This window comes from Diuraphis noxia, unplaced genomic scaffold, assembly GCF_037042655.1.
Source record: "Diuraphis noxia isolate RWA-SAM2 unplaced genomic scaffold, SU_Dnox_SAM2 contig0002, whole genome shotgun sequence".
Lineage (NCBI taxonomy): Eukaryota > Metazoa > Arthropoda > Insecta > Hemiptera > Aphididae > Diuraphis > Diuraphis noxia.
The window spans coordinates 83,556,276-83,574,731 of record NW_028301712.1 but is presented as its reverse complement, the minus strand read 5'-3'; the positions used below and the strand labels follow the sequence as shown (position 1 = coordinate 83,574,731).

Sequence of the window (18,456 nt, the reverse complement as noted above, 5' to 3'; positions counted from 1 at the left end):
AATTTAATTTGACTTTCTGGCGGATATTTTTGAAGCATGAAAATTTAATACAAGGCTCCTAACATAATATTACAATACCAATTGAAAAATAAAAAAAATTCATATTCACAATTTTTTTATAAAAATTCAAAGTTTGAATTTTGACAAAATACGTAAAAATCACAAAAATTCGCAAATTATTTTAAGCTAGAAATTCATAAAATATTTCATTTATAAATCTAAGATTTGAAAATTTAATACAACATTCCTTACAAATTTTTCAATTTTCGTCACAAAAAAAATTGTCCATAAGAAAGTCAAATTAATTTTTTATGAGCATTCGAAATTTAAATTTTTACAACATTTAGGTGTAACTCTAAAACAAATAACCGTAGATACTTGAAATTTTCAATTTTTTTTCTTATTAACACAAATTTACCCTCGGTGGCATATGGCATTGAATTACAATTTTTTTTTACATTATTTCCATCAATGTAATAGGATTTATTATGTAAAAAACATAACATTAACATTTTTAGTGCATTTTAAGCTTTAAAAAATGTTTGCAAAAAAAATCTTGTAACAATATATTAGTAGCCTTGTATTAAATTTTCAAGTTTTTTTACCCAACAAATACATTTTTATCGATATTAATTTAAAAAAAACTAATTATGAAATTATTAATTATATTATTAATTAATAATTAATTATTAAATAATTAATGATGGTAAATAGTATAATATAAATAGTTTAACTTATGTCGAATTTTTTTGAAAATTGCATGTTGGATGAATATACTTATATAAACATTCGGTAAAAATGTCATGTGCCTATCTATGGTAATTTGTTTTAAAGTTACATCAAAAACCAAAATCGATTATGTCGAAAATTGATTGTACTTAAAAATTCCGTTTTTCATTAATTTTTTTTGTTTTTTTATTATTAAAAAAAATATTGAGTATTTTTTACTTTTGACACCCCAAAGTACCAACTAGATTCACTTTCTGATCGAACGAGGTACTGAAGTCGAAAATTGAAGCACTTTTACTGCTCAAAAACGTGATGACAGACACAAAAATACACACACACTATTGTTTCTAATCGAATTATTTCTCTTAGTAAAAAGCTAAAATTAGTCTTAATAAATTAAGATAATTAAGATATTTTACAAATTTGATTTTTCAAATACTAGTTACTACGTGATAACATAGAATTCGTACTTAAAAATATTTCAAGGGTCACAACCCACAGCCCCTCTCACCAAACTGTGTTATTTACACAAACTAATGATCATTTACTACGCACACATTTACAAGACCCGCATGCATGCAATTTGAAAATTGTCTGTTTTGAACTCCTAAAAAACCGTGAATTCGCAAACAACATAACTTAGTAATGTACAACTATTGCCAATACAAAACGCCGTATAACATAAAATAAGATATTATTAAAATAACGGAATAAAATAATGTGGTCCACATTTTCACAAATATTCCATTTAAAGTTAACCAAAATCGTTTAAAAACATTTACCTAACGGTTATTATTTATTATTAATTTTTTGTTTCCACAAATTCTGATAGGCACAGCTGTATTTCTGTACAGTGGCATAATTTTGAATTGGTTCTGGGGTGGGATATAAGTTGATACTATATCCTAGTGGAGGCATAGCCGGGAGGGGGGCCCTCTTGTCCATTAAATTTCATATATCACACTTTTATATACATTTTTTTATAATAAATTAAATGAGGTAAATGGTATAATAATGGTTTTCAAAGTTATATTTTTACTATGATCCGTAAAATTGTATGTAAAATGATATTATAATTGTTGTGGTATCGTAGTTTTCAACTAGGTAGTAAAATAAAAAAAATAAAACTCAACTTTGATAATATCCACGAATTCTTATTCATTATTTTAAATTTTAAAACCGTTTAAATCCAAGTGCTTAAGGAAATTTAATTATGATTATTTAAAAAAAAAAAGTTTCTAAGGATGGATATATCCCCATACCCCTCTAGATAATTACGGCATTGTTTGTGTATAATAATATGTGCCAGTCATACTGTTTGTAGTATAAACTACCTATGCTATTGAAATTAAGTCACTGATTTAAATGGTTCTTATAAATATTGGTATACCTTGTATTTTATACTCTGTTACTTTACTTAATTATGTACTTAAAAGTATACCTACTATTATATACATTTACTTGGCATTAAACTCCACAAAATATATTACAAATAACATAACGTCTGAACTCAGAATAGTATACCATGTCACTATAGAGAAGCCTGATTTTTGTATTTTTTCAAATAAAAGTTGTTATCTCTTTCTAGTTATTATATTGTATTGTGTACCTTGGATAAAGTTTTAAAATTTTCAAACAATTTTACTAACCCATTTTCAAAATGTATAATGTATATTAGATAGAATTTTATGTCAATAATACAACTAATGTACCAAAAGAAATTCATAATTTTTGTTGTGTAAGTTTACCGTTGTAACATTGTATGCCAAATATGTTTCATAATAAACTTAATGAACTAATAAATAAATTTATTTGAACGATTTGACAAATATATAATTTTTTGAAGTAGGAAAAAAATTAAATATGTTAGAAATCACATTTTTGTATTTATCAAAGGCAATAAACTACCTAAAACAAACTTGTTGATCCACGAGCTTAATAATTGTTTACGTATCTTATTGTTATGTAACTAAATGAAGATTTGTGAGATCACCGATACAGCGATACATTTTAATTTCAGATAAAATTGCTTAGATTTCTTTTCATATTATAAACAATCTATAGCCCCTAGGATAGTTCTACCGTTTCTCTTAGTCATTGAATACGTAATAAAAATAATATAATATGTCTTAATCAATCAACGATTCGGCAAAATGACAACTTGAGATAAATCTGGATCACCAACTATGAGCTGGCACCTGAAAAGCACGAGGATTTTAAAATTAATTTAAGAACATAATATAGAAATCAATAACAATAATAATGATTAAAGAAAACTTACGAAACAAAAATGATAATGATAAAATATTTTACTGCAAGACAAAAATACTATCCCATGACATTAGTAACCAATTATACATGTATATATATATATCAATGTTTTTGAAAATATTTTTTTACAAAGTTTCATGTTGTTAAAAGAACAACGTTTTTATTAAAAAATTATGTTTTTAAATATTTTGTACTTTTTTGAATGACAACCTAGACTTTTAATTTCATATTCCAAAGCAGAATATTTTTCTAAGTATTTTGATACGTAAAAATCGAATTTTGGACGAGTAGTTTATGAGTTATAAGTATTTTAAGCTTAGACAAGCGGAGTAGTGGACAAACATTTTGCGGGGTAACCCCGTACCACTCCACTCCGCCAATCTAAACTTTAAATACTTATAACTCATAAACTACTCGTCCAAAATTCGATTTTTACGTATCAAAATACTTAGAAAAATATTCTGCTTTGGAATATGAAATTAAAACTCTAGGTTGTTATTCAAAAAAGTAAAAAACTTAAAAAATTATAAGGATAAAAAATATTTAAAAACATAATTTTTTAATAAAAACGTTGTTTTTTTAACAACATGAAACTTTGTAAAAAAATATTTTCAAAAACATTGATACTTTTTGAAATAATGAGTGGTTCATGATAAAAAAATCACCCTGTATATATACATATGCTTACAAGATGATGAGTGTCTCGTTCTCGTAATATTTGACTTGCGTTGCCCGGCATCAGTGCGAAATTGTTCCTGTGATTACGTTGGTCGTCAACGTTTGACGTCGTCCTCCAGCACAATAATATACAGTTGTTTTTTCGCTACATAACTACTTGTTATTGTTTTTTAGTATTTTAATGATTAATATACAATAATAAAATGCACAAATAGTTTATACTTGTAGCAATAAATAATTATAAGTATATGAATTATTACGGAATAATATTATGATGAAATTTCCTTGTATTATTTTCGTTTATAAATGAAAAAAATAATTACAAACATTTTATATATTATAATAATATACTGTATATAACTGTAATTTATTTAACCTAACTTAGGTATATGAATAATGAGTATTACATATATGTGTATATGTAAAAACTATACCTATTGTAACATTCGTTACACCATAATATATATATATAAATATTATACTCACACTTAACACACACTATATGATTGACCAATACATAATATACACACTCAACACTTTTCTACTCATGGACATAATTACTTATTATTAAAATGACACACAGCAGTTAGTTCGACAGTCACCATCAACAGGAGCGAACTCACCAATACACTTATTAACAGCCATCTACATCAGTAAAGTATTATTTTTAATATTCCTAATAATTAATATGGATCTATAAACCAAACGTGTTTTATCACTCTTATTATTGATAAAATACCTCATGCACAGTGCTCTAACCCCCAGCTACGGAAAACTTATCCATAAAGAATAGAAAACATTCCTTGGATAACTAATATCGTAACAAGGCCCCCGACCACGTTGCACTATAAACGTTGACAATAGACTGGTGGGGCGCGATCAACCTCAGTCACGTGTTCTGAGACCAAGCATCAGTCGGTGTCACTAGTTCCCAGATGGGTGACCACCCGAGTTTTAGTGACTAATTCTCACCACATATACGCGTGTTCTTACCAACTATAACCTCCCCCACAATTGAGAACCCACTAAATAACCTTAAGGTAAATAGCCATCATAGTCTATGGATTTTGAAACTTTATCTCATAAAAAAAAAAAAAAAAAACAATCGTGGCTGCGTAGTCATCGTCATCGATGATTTTCTAGGGAAAAATAACATTAAAATGCAAAAAAAACCAAATACCCCGTTCAAATATAGAAATTTCACCGAATAACAGTGCCTAAAAAAGTAACACAATTAATTGACAATAATTGGATGAAATACAATGATGCTTGTATCAAAACTGTGGATTATCCGTCGACTGTGGTCTCAGATACAACGCCGCTGTTGTCGATTAGGTACGTGCCGACACCGGAACTCAAAGTGTTCATGCTCACTCTGGTTTTATGGTTAAGATTTATTTAGAAAATGTTGACGTAGGTAATGTAATTTAAATTTTGAAAAAAATCCTGAGGTTATTCTACTTTAAATACTAAGGATAATACTCTGATAAAAAGATATTATTTATATTTGTTTTGAAAATTATTGGAATCAATATTAATCCATATGAATTTTGTAATATTAAAAATTGTTCGATAATTGATAGTTAAACATTAAAAATCGATTGGATAATTATTTAATACATATAAATTTAGGTGTACATTTCAACAATGTGCAACGTTATTAATCTATAACAATAACATTGTATTATAGAATAATTTTTATTAAAAAACCTAGTTTATAATTTTAGAACTATGAATAAATCTAACACTCATTGTAATGTAATTTTAATGAGGAATAGTTTTTAATTGGCTTACGATAACGAATGCATTCTTAGGTATAGCTAGAATCCCAAGTATAAAATATTTTAAACTAGGTCACAGACGTTTATATACTTTAAATTTTCCAAAAAAAATTAAAGTTGTATGTTATACATGATTGCAATTAATTATATTTTTCAAATATTATTACTATTAATGTGATAATAATAATAATAAAACAAACTATGACTATTAGATCTGTAGGATCAAATTGAATTAAAATATAAATGTAATACAGACTACTTAGATTTTATTAATTTATATTTTATTCCTGACCCTTGATGTTGTTTTGAGATAAATTATCTGCTACGAATGTCTATGAATTTAATACTGTTGCAGTTAGATCAATTTTATAATTTCTGAAACACTCTAAACCCTGAAGTCATATTTTCATTGCTTTAACTAAAGGCTAGTCCTTAATCCAAGTCAACATTAATTCTATACCTACTAAATAGTGGTTGTCTATATAAAAATCTATATTCCCTTAAGTTATATTTAATTTAAATTATCAATAATAATTATTCCAACAAGATAGGATATTAATTATATTCACAGGGTTAACTAAAATCTTTTTTTTAATTGGTAGTTTTATAAGAAAAAAAATATACAGAAATAAGAGTTTATTTTAAATGGTAATCATTTGTGTCTATTTACAAATCTTCTTTTATTTGATTTACTAGCTACTTACTATAAAACAATAATCCAAAATAATAATACTAAAGTATAATTTATTTTTTTAAACTTATTTCGTCATATGTTAGAAGTTGCTAAGTTTATTTTAAAATATTTGGTAAATAATAATATGCATTCATATTATAATGAATTATCTTAACATTATCTATAACGAGCTATTAAAAATGTTATAACTTCTTTAAATCTTCAGATATTAGTATATGAGTACAATTTAAAACAAATATAAAACCCACCCTAACAAAAAACTAATCTTAATATCCTTATAACAATAAATAATTAGGGAAGTATATAATTAAAAATAATATTATTATTTTCAACTAATACTAATGAGCCACGTAACACATTTAAATAAAAAATATTATGCATAAAAAATAATATTATTGTATAATGATCAAAAAAAATAATAATAATACTTTTATTGTAATGATTTTCAAGGTCTTGGAAATTATAATTCTACTAAAATACAAAACAGGTATAGCGTATAGACTCAAATAAATATATTTTTTAAAGCAAGGTCGCATCTAAAATAAAATGTAACCACATTTTATACTAGTTTGTCAACATTATCTTGTTTTGTAAACTAATCAGTAATCATCTGCATAAAATTTCTATATTTTCCTTTTTCAACTAATAAAACATAAGAAAAATATTTATTTTTTTAATTTAAAAAGTAGAAATCTATACATGTACAGTGTAAGGGTTTTAAAATAGAAATCTATAATATATTATACAATATGTAACATCCATTGCACTGGTTGGTTAAATTTTGAAATTCCCGATATTTTTCGAAAGCACTAGGAAAAAAAAAGAAAATTTAAGGTAAAAAAGGAATTTCATGCAAAATAAATTTTTGAGAAAATCGATTTTAAATATTGGTGTAACTCAAAAACAAATTAACGTAGATAAATGACATTTTCACTGAATATTATTGGCATTTTCTATACTTGATCATATTTTAAAATATTTTAATTATTTTCAAGTTATTTATTTACATTTGAAATTTTCGGTTTTTTTAGATTTTTAATCTTTAAATGTCAATAAAATTGTATTCATTGGGTAAAAAAACTTGAAAATTGAACAAGGTCCCCATAAGTTTGTTTAATAGCAGTTGGAAAATATTAAAAATACATAGGCAGGTTTTTTTTCTTGATAACCATTTAAGATCAAATTTTGCCAACAATTTTTTTTATCATATACTATTATATACAAAATCTGTAAATATTGTTTTATTATAAGCGTATGTAATGGAGGTGACATGGCTTGAGTGTCAGGAGATAAGAAGCCGCCCATTGGAGGCACTTAAGGTTAGGATGTTAGGCTAGGATTTTAATGTGCTAGTAAGAGAGAGTATTCAAGATTGAAGGAAGGTATATACAATTTTAGATGAGTAGGTCTTGACACCAGGTACGTTTAATACGCCTTCTGGGGTCACCAAAAATAGCGTTGGTGGATAGCTCGAAAATCAGGGGATTACGATGGCTGTGGAACTTGGAGTGTGTGCGTTTGTAGAAAGTTTTTGCGACGTTTTGGGCTGTTGATAGGTCTCTATGTAGAGTGTCGTTAGATACATAGTTGGATTTTGTTTAATTTGGACTTTTTGGCTGCACCCCTTGACTACATTTATTTATTGAAAATTTACAAATTCTTTGATTATTAAAAATGTATAAAACGTTTAACTTTTATAACTAAGAATTGAAAATTAAAAACAAAATTCCATGTAGATAGTTAGATTTCTGCAAAAAAAAAATCTAAAAAACTATAGGTACAAAAACAGTTTCTTTTTATAGTTATTTTAAATTCAAATTTAGATGAAATTACATACTAAATAATCAAGAATAACAATTTTATTTATATTGTTGAAATTTAAAAATATTATTCATATGGGTACCGAAAATTTCTAGAGTATACTTTATAAACTAATATTAATAGTTAATGTCGTATGCTATAATGACTTATATTAATACTTTATAATAAATTTTAAATACCTTTTATGAACGACCGAGTGAGTCGGGTACTTAATTAATCTAATTTGATTAAGTTGAAATTTATTTTAAAGGTACCTACATTTTTTATTTTATTTTTTTTTTTTTGTAATAATAGCAATATATTATAAAATTAATATATTAATATGCTTCAATCTAATTAAATATAATGAATCAATTATAATTCAAAGTAATATAGAGATATTCATTATTGTGTTTAGAAAGATTAATAAAAACTACCTATAATATTAATTAGTTATACTAAACAATAGATTTTATGTTTTTACTTTTTAAATTTAATTTTGAGAGGTTAGTAGAGAGTTAATCTAAGAACGTACTTACATAATTTCAAGTATTTTCCTTAGTCAATTTTAATTGTTATAATTTTTTTTCTAATTGATGTTTTGAACAAAGATTCTGCATTGAGAAATTGACCATTAGCGCTGAGTGCTTATTTTTTTTATCGAAGAGTCAAATTCAATTTATTTAAATAATTTTTCATTTAAAACATTTTCTATAAAGCTACTATTTTAACTTTTTTTTTTTTTAAACTAAAGTTATGTGATTTTTTTATACGTGTATAAATTCTTAACCTTTGTAGATTAAAGGAAGAAGAAAATTTGTAAAAGATTTAACCTTGCTCAGATTATTTGTGATTAATTATTTATGTTACTACGAAGAATTTTTATTTGCTAAGTTCATACAATGTCAACTGTGTGTAGTATATATATATTTACTATATAGCAAGAGTTATTAAGATAGACTTTTCATCAATGTATAGTGTGATGTACCTATATATATATATACCAAGAATTTTATTAAATTAATTTATTTTACATATAACTATTATACAAGTAGATCCGTATAATCATTAAATTAAATTGTTTTGATGTTTCTATTTTTGTGTCTGTCGTCAACTTTTAAAGCAGTTAAACGTACGGAGATTGCTTCAACTACAAGATTTTTTCTGGTACCAAAGTATATCTAGTCGTTAGTTTAAGGAGTCAAAAGTAAAATATTACACACTACTTTTCTTAATGAATTGGAAAACCAAAAATTTTTTGGAAAAACAAGAATTTTTACAGAATCGAATTGGTTATTTTATTGTAATTCAACAACTAATAAAGTAATAACCGTAGATGCTTGGAAACAGTAGCGTGTTGACCGTGATTTTGAAGGGCAGTTGTCCGACAATTTTATAGGATATATATATATTTAATATCCAAGTTGCATGAACTTAATATTAATAATTATGTACAGCTATACATATAGTAATTAATACTTCATTTAAAGCATTCAAAATAAAATCAACATGCGACATGGGTAAAAGGATAATGCATTAATGAGTAAAAGTCAAAAGATTTTAGGTCATTAAAAAAACTAGAAATTTTTCATCAGTATGATAAAATGTTACCTCTTTGAATTCTTAAGTACAATATAACAACAATAATCATACAAACAAAAGTAAAACAAATAATGATAAAATCATGTTAAAAAATTGAACATGCGAATATTTACTACCAATAAAAGGATTCAAAAATTTAGTGATATGCACTCATTTTTACTTCAATCAACTGTATAATGTGTGAAAACCTTAGTGATATATTATTAGATATTTAAAATTTTATCGACTATATTAACGTACGTTGGCTATAATAGTTATGTTAAAATAATAAAAATATACCTTTGAAATGAATAAAGAGCACCTGATCAAGATATTCACACTAATTACTAAAGTATAAGTTTAATAGATATTGATGCCTGCTATTAAATTAGAATATAGTAAAAAAATTATTTATACAACTAAATTTATATTATTTATGTTATATTTGTTCGAATGGAAATTCCGTTAGTCTATATTTGTTATTATTTAATAATGTTATACACACGTCATTAAAAAAATTACTGTTGTAATCTTTAGATATTTGATTTTTTTTTTAAAGTTTTACCGAAATCGTTTATTTAAAATTTTGGAGATGATATTTGTCACAGAGTTGTGCACAGAGTTGAAATTTTGAAGAATACATTTAATGGTAGACGATGTTATTATGATGACGTTACATTGACGTAGGTAAATAAGAAATTTCCCAAAGAGCTTATTATACTAATAACTAAACATATTTCTAGACTATTATTATAACCAGCCTTAGGTAATTTATTCGTGTTCCGAGAAAAACTGCCGGCAGTTTTATGATGGATTCAGCACTTGGACCACTAAAACTAAATGTAAACACGCATTACTGACTGACCCGTTCGATAATTTAACAATAATATTTATGCATATCAAGTAGGCGGTAATCAAGGAAATAAGTACCTACAACCAACTGGCGGGTCGGGCAATGGGGAAATGAGTTTAAGAGGTACGTACTATGACGACAATCACGCGTCATTAGAAGGTCGTCGGGCATGAATTATTATGCTATAATACTACACTTTGTCTTATTAGTTTGGTAAGCACGAAAAAAAACAACACACGATTGATGCCAATGATTGTTGCTTATAAAAGCCGGTCTGAAACGTCGTATATTCAGTACACAATTGCACGCCATCATGGATTCACGAATTGCAGTAGTCTGTGTTGTTTTGACGGTGTTCGCGGTGGACCGGACGGTCGGAGCGCCTCAAAAAGATGCCGCAGTTGTGAATGGTCCCGCATATACCACCAAATACGACAATATTGATATCGACCAAGTTCTGGGATCCAAACGATTAGTAAACAGCTACGTCCAATGTCTGTTGGACAAGAAACCGTGCACTCCAGAGGGAGCTGAACTTAGAAGTATGTATACTTACTGCATTTGTATATATAATCGAAGAAGATAATACTATACATTATGTAACATTGTGGAAAAAAAAATATTGTGAAATAGATATTGATTTAGCATCCACTTACTCTGGTAGTCAGTCATACTGGATTATTTATTGAATCTGATCAAATCTATTAGAATATAAGTAAATCTACTTATTATTATTATTTTTTTTTTAATTTAAATTGTTCCTAAAAGGGTCATCTAACTTGATGATATTAATTAAAGTACTGTTTTATATGTTTCTAGTAGCTCTAAAAATCACCTACTTTTATAATATAAACGAATATCTACTTTTTGTTTAATTTATATTAACCAATAAATGGTAATCGTGCTATAATAACCTGAATTTCAAAAAAATGAAGTCAAAAAATACCTTATGACTAACCTAACCTTAAAATATCATGTTTATTTAATATCAATATTCTGAAAATAACAATTTAAATCAGGCCCCTAATAGAAAAATAAACAACGTTACTAGTACGTACACATACAAGATACTGTTACTTTTAAATTTTAATTCAATGTTGTTTTATACATGAAACATTATTTTACAGTGTTATTTTATTGATTTTATAGAACATAACCTAATGTGTTGGTAATAAAATAAAATGCAATCACTAATCTTAAATATTTTTGCTTCACAGAAATTTTACCCGATGCCTTAAAAACACAATGTACGAAATGCAATACCACACAAAAAAATGCTGCTCTTAAAGTAGTTGACCGACTCCAAAGAGATTATGACAAAGAGTGGAAAATGCTTCTTGACAAATGGGACCCTAAACGTGAATATTTCCAGAAATTCCAACAATATTTGGCAGAAGAGAAGAAAAAAGGTGTCGTTAAATTTTAAATACAAATATAAGTTTACCAATAATTAGTAGTTAATAACAATTTAGTTTATCTTAATACATATAACATAGATTATTTATTTTAAACATTAGAATGCAGTACCTACATGCAATATGTATCAAATGTATACAGAAATAATAAAAATATCATAACTTATTTATGTACCTAAATGTTGTTTTTTTTTTTTTTTTTTTGAGATAAAGGTAATAATAAATATTTTGGATTAGGTTTTTATCATGATGTATTTATTTTGTATTCGTCTAAAACATAAAAATGAAGAATAATAATATATACTCAATTAACATACAATTTTGTATTTAATTTGAAATAAAAGCAGTCATTTTAATTAAGATTAATCATTTCGTATTCTATAAAATCTTACGAGTGTTAAAAAAAATTCACAGATCGGTGTCATATTATTATCCTTATAATGTAATAATAACATTATTACGCACTAAAATATTGTTTAAAAATGATAGTAATAAATTTAATAAGTACTAATAATAATTATTATTGTATTAAAATTGAACATTCATATTGATAACTCAATATAATTCGTTAGCCTATAACAATTATTACTATTACCATGATCTAAACGAGATAATTTATATAGACAATTTAACTCGCATAAGTATAATAAAAAAAAATTTCGAACATGCCTTAACTTTCATTTCAACTATAAATTAGCCGAATACCCATACCGATCATATTATTCACATATATTTCTAGTAAATGAATCGAAAAATTCAAGAATTATTTACATTATTTTTGTATAATTGTTAAGTTGTGCTTAATACAATATAGAGGTGTTATACTAAAAGGGTAACAAAAAATAACTGCAGTTTTTTTCAATGGTAAATGTCTCAAGAATTATATAATTTCAATATAAATGTTCTACCCAAGAAAAATTACTAAAAAATGTTTACACATTATGATATTGTTTTTATGAGTAATATTAAATTATGCCTACTAAGTATACTATCGAACTCGGATTGAAAGCTGTAGTCCTCGTTAAGAATGTTGATTTGTCTTGTACGACAATCTCGGGAGTACAATATTTTATGAAACAAGGAAAATGTTGTACCCTGTTATGTTAATTTTATCGGTCATACATAATATTATATTGTATATCTAAAATATTTATTAGTTTTAATTAAATATAATATTGTAATATGTATTATACTATATTTTGAAGAAACATACTAAATTTGTTCATCAGAAATTTGTGCGAAATGTGTGCACCTTAATTCAAGTCTAGGAAATTGTGTGTTCCGTAATATTGTACATTTTAAATTTATTTTATATGTCACATTCACAATACTAAAAAAAAATATATATATATATAATAATAAACTCATAAGGGTAAATTGGCACAGTTAAAAGCTTCTTATATGACATCAAAATAAAATAAATAAAAAAACTAATATAAGAATGACAGAGGTAATCATATTAATGAACTAAACTTATACAGTCTTTTTTTAGACTAGAAATGATTATGTAGTAAATTATATTTTACTATTACATTGTTTGTACGAAATCATAGAAAGGAAGTAGGTATGACAATTACAAAAATTAAAGATTCTACTAAAACATTTAAATTGAGTTAATACCATCGGTGTATCGAATTAAAATTGTATTGAATACCGAGTATTGCGTATATTAGTCTTAAATAATTATTATATGCAATTATATGGCATTAATTTTTGTAGGTAACACAATTTCGTTTTAATATAAACTTATTTATAACATATGACATAAATCATTATTGTTTTATATTTACACATAATAATTTATTAAACATTGCGTACTTTAAGAGAAAAGAATTTGTGTTGTGTAAGTTTAATATAAAAACAATTGGGTACTTCGATTTAAGTACCCACATGACAAACACAAGATAGTGATGATACAAAATTATAATAACTACTATTTTTAAGATACAAAAAAATGTATTGTTGCGAATGAAATAAAATTTTAATTATTATGTATAAAACATTTATTTCCTTAACAATGAATACCTAATTTATTTTTACATCGCGGTTTTAAATACAAAGTTTTCCTTATTCTACCTGTATAATATGTTAATCTACGAACATGTTATCAATTCTGGTCCCAAATACATGGGTCCAAACGCAGGCTTGAACACCAAATACGAATTATTATCGCTGAAAATATGAAAAATAATACCTAGATAAATTATTATTGTATTGTAATTATTTTTACATTTTGGAGTAAGAAATATCAAAGCTTGAGAAACATTTATTAATAGCATAAATTAATAGACAGTATTAATTTCACCAACTCGCATGGAACAAAATACAATCGCTAAAAGAACTAAACCAATATAACAAAATAAATATAAACGACGAAAACAGTAGGTAATGAATTAATTAAGAACCCAAAGGAAGTTTTAAACCAATTAGGAAAATTTTTTTATTCCAACAGTATTGAAACATTTGTGTGACTCATGTTTTATTAAACTTGCACAGTCTAAATCTTTATTTTTAATATTTTCTTCGTTTATGAAGATCAAATCTTAAATAATTTTAAGAAAACCAAAAATTTGAGATATCATACTAAAAAAAAAAATGCAAAAGTCTAGGACCAGATGAAATTTCGTTAAATTTCATACATCGTTTTGAACCAAATAGTAAAATTGTACTGTTTAAAATATTTTACGTAAATTGGAACGTCCTGATAAACTGAAAAAAAGACAAAACTATTAATAATCCAGGTCAAAGTAAATTCAGGATTGATGAATATGGATCAATCACATTATTAAACAAGCCTTATGTTAGGTTTCAGAAATTATAGTTTTCCATGTAGGGCCTATTTTGTTTTTGGATAAAACCAACTATCTGACGAAAAGCCCATTAAACGTATGACAAATTCAGTACAATAAAAGTAAAATATTATCAATCATTTAAAAACAAACAATTAGTAAGCCTAGTGTCAGTCTAGATATTATAAAAGCTAACGACGTTATATGGAGACACTACATATTATATTCAAAGTCAACAAGGTCAAGGTTCGTGTAAAATCTTAAATTCCTTAAATATTAGATCATTTAGAAATTCAAATATCGAACCTATGCTCGAAAAGACTTGTTTCACTCAAGAAAATAACGATGTAAGAACTATAAGGGTTAGCATTATCTTTTACTATATTTTTAGTGGAAATGTATATAATAAATAATATAAATTCCCGATAAAATCAATTCAACGACGCTAACTTCTTGTGTAGAAGTAAAAATATCAAAAATGAAAATACTTTTAGTAAAACGGCCAGCAACATTGGTTATAGCCTAAAATCCGAACTGCATAACTTATACGAATGAACCAGAACCAAACTTAGAGAATTTGAAGTTTTTAAGTATAGATTTAAAAAAAAAATCAAAAATTAACCTGGTAAAAAAGGAATGAGAATTTTGGGAATCACATTTGATTCTAGTCACGAATTTGCTACAAATATTGAAATCTCTTAAGATAGGTATCTACTAATATAATTCTTAGATTATTTAAAATGTTATCTCACGCATTACTATGGGTGCATTCAAAAATCAAAGGTATTTATAGCATAGCAGATAAACCAACCTCCGATTTGAAAAGAACTGAGTTAGCAATACAATATGCTGCAAAAACTAATTTATGTCTCATAAATACATTTCACATTATATCACATAACTTATTGTTATTAATTGTTCAAATTGAATATACTATTTAAATAAACGTTGAAACTAAAAATATAAAATTGGTCGACATGAAATACGTGATATACGTAAGTACCTGAAAAATTGTCCAAATTTATTTTTCATATATTGCTCTGTTTGCGTTTGGTTGGGGTTTGTTGGCCACTGTTTGGAGCATTACCGGTTGCTCCATTTTCGAGTTTGGCTAATTTTTTGTACTGCGACGAGTTAATAAATCTTGGATAAGAATCCCTATGCATAAGCGTGTAAATTTGTAGCTGAGCTTCATCGAACATATGAGATGATGGTTGATTGATGTTCTTATTGACGATATCACGAACACGAGAGTCTAAACTCACCTAATTACAACAAATAATACATTTTGTAAATACAACTAAAATTAAAATTGGTACTTACATATTATCTATACTGAATCATCTGTATTTATTGAGAATTTACCTTTCACTGGATATGTATACTTCTACTATCAAAAATTCTTACCAGAAACATAAAATACATTTTGTAAATAAAAGACTCAGTAACATAAATAATTACCTAATAAAATAACGGGTATACAAATAACATCAAAGTTATTATTGTATAACATAATTCTTATCAAGATAATAATAATTATCATTTATAATGGTTTGTAGATAAGACATTTTTTATGTATCTCCTAAATCATAATAATTGAATTAAAATTATTTAAAATTGATTTTATTTCGATATTACATTAAGACTAAGTAAGTTATTTTACAATATAGGTATATTGTTGTTAACCCTATAAGTTAATATAGGGTTATTAATTACACTAATTATTATATATTTATATTTATCTAAAAAAAAGACATTCCTTGTTCAAAAAATACTAGAAATACACCGTGGGCAATTATATGTATCGTATTAGTTCAGTAAATTCTCAATGTAAATACCTCAAAATGTAAACAAACATTAGCTCTTGTCTATTGTAATACTACTACAATTACAAATACAGGCAAGTACCTCTAAAAATACAGTAATATAAACACTTACTTCTTTAGGAGATAGTATCGAAATGTAATCTTCGTAAATAAACCGAGCTTTTTCTTCTATTATATCAGGATTCGTTTCTTTTTTTAACTCTTCTACTGCCATCCAGAACAATATGTTCTCTTCACTGTATTCGCATCGTAAGAAATCACGAAATATTTTTTTTCCCGCTGCGTAAATAACAACAATAAAAATAATGATAATTGTTATTTTACACTATTTTAGCACAATAATAGTATAATAATATATTCGATACTGGTGTATGTGTATATATGCATATAGGTAGGTATGCATAAAAACACTAAGCACAAATTAATATAGGTAATATATTTGGTTTAATTACCAGGACACTTTAGAAGTCGGTCAAATGATTTACTCCAACTTCGTATTTCGTCCAACGGAGGCCTGTAAAAATAATAATAATTACAAATTGTTAAAATAGCTGATAGTATGAAATTAAAAATAGAAAATATCACATAAAAGGAGAAAAATGTCTTGAAGCGTCTTAGTTTGGTAAAAATATATGAGACTCTTCATTATATTATGTGATAATATGTATTGTAAATAATTTAAATTGATTATAAGCCAATTACATATGTCTGTTATATTTTTAGTAGAATTAAATGATTGGAGAACCAGTAAAATTATTAAATCAAAGAAAATTAGTCTACTCTAGACTTCTGGCCCCATTGCGCAGAGAATTATTTGAGACCTTTAAATCCCATTTATTTAGAAAGAATTTATGTTCTTGGTAAAAAAAAAAAAACTAACACAAAGTAATTCTAATATTTCTTAAAAAACAAAATTGAATAATCGTGTCTATAATTGACAATAAAAGTAAATCAATTTTACAATAGCATATAATCGTTTAATGTAGAAATTAACACATGTAAGCTAATAACCTATGTAGTTGATGCTTAACCAATAAAAAAAAAAAAAAAAAGTAAATCACATCAATGAAAATATAAATCTGCTACTAACTTTTGTGACTAATATCTGCTATAAAATATTATTTTAGATAACTGTATATGTACATACATTTACATAATTTTACCTTAGCTCTACGGGATTTTCAATTATGCCGCCGCTAGACCCGTTTCCGTTTGTTTTGGGGGGATGGCCTTTTAATGGGAAACTGAAAGAATACATAAATATTGTTAACTTCAAATATTATATTTCCATTTTTAAGTTTATTGAAAACATTCGATATTATTCTACAACTTTTAACTCTATTATGACTTTATTATCAATTTATTATTTACGTCCAAATTAATAAGTGTAGTGTATTAATACATATTACATAATAATATCTTTGTAAATATATATTGCACACCAAACTGTGTAATTTTCAAATTGGTTTGGAATGTTTAATTTGAACTGTTATTATAAGTTGTATACACAAATCTTTAGTTCTAAATATTATATATTATTGGAACATGTACGTATAAAATATATCGTAGAAGTACAATTATTAGAAAGAAAGACTTGTATTGGACAAGCAGTAAAAATCTTTTTAGATTTAATAATATATTAATACAGCACATAATCACAAATGTACCATAATAGTTTCGGTATTTTTATATACATTTTTATTTATTATTTTAGATATTATTAAATAATAATTTGACAAATTTTATTTTTATCTATACATCATACTTACCAAAAACGATCCCTGTATGCATGAAAATTCAAAATAAAAAGCAACAAACCGTATGTTAGAGATAAGTAAAAGAATCATTTTATTATTAAGTGTAGATATCTCAAAAATATTATTTTTTACAAAATATGGATGAATGAATAATTTTCTCCTGATATATAGTGCCTATGTATGATATAAATTATAATAAATGTAAACATAATGGGAATAACCTTCTCAAATGTTTTTACATTTATTTTTGAAGTAATAACCGTCAAAATTAATTTTTACAGA

General features: G+C 25.5%; 2 protein-coding genes across 8 annotated transcripts in view; one reads left to right on the top strand and one right to left on the bottom strand.

Moving 5' to 3' along the window:
- The window catches only part of Dhit (regulator of G protein signaling double hit), a 57,029-nt gene that overhangs the window by 17,386 nt on the left and 21,187 nt on the right, over positions 1 to 18,456 (bottom strand). For 3 of the 7 annotated variants that reach the window (XM_089219877.1, XM_089219879.1, XM_015516841.2), the window contains 5 exons: positions 17,581 to 17,661; positions 16,870 to 16,931; positions 16,530 to 16,696; positions 15,595 to 15,856; positions 11,985 to 13,974 (listed from right to left, as the gene is read on the bottom strand). In XM_089219877.1, the coding sequence (XP_089076003.1) occupies positions 15,620 to 15,856; positions 16,530 to 16,696; positions 16,870 to 16,931; positions 17,581 to 17,661 (547 nt within the window). In that variant the 3' untranslated portion in view covers positions 11,985 to 13,974; positions 15,595 to 15,619. Of the gene's footprint in view, positions 1 to 11,984; positions 13,997 to 15,594; positions 15,857 to 16,529; positions 16,697 to 16,869; positions 16,932 to 17,580; positions 17,662 to 18,186; positions 18,199 to 18,456 lie in introns of those variants that run through there. The other 4 variants (XM_089219874.1, XM_089219878.1, XM_089219875.1 and 1 more) reach the window with 3 other exon arrangements.
- Positions 10,671 to 11,982, top strand: LOC107167685 (ejaculatory bulb-specific protein 3-like). Its single transcript, XM_015516844.2, has 2 exons — positions 10,671 to 10,929; positions 11,605 to 11,982. Exons 1-2 carry the CDS (start codon positions 10,701 to 10,703, stop codon positions 11,811 to 11,813), a joined length of 438 nt encoding a protein of 145 aa, XP_015372330.1. The 5' UTR covers positions 10,671 to 10,700; the 3' UTR covers positions 11,814 to 11,982.

Coding starts and splice junctions, on each gene's coding strand:
- LOC107167685 (XM_015516844.2), top strand. CDS start 10,701: ATGGATTCACGAATTGCAGTAGTCTGTGTTGTTTTGACGGTGTTCGCG. Junction 10,930..11,604: donor AGAGGGAGCTGAACTTAGAA/GTATGTATACTT, acceptor TTTGCTTCACAG/AAATTTTACCCGATGCCTTA.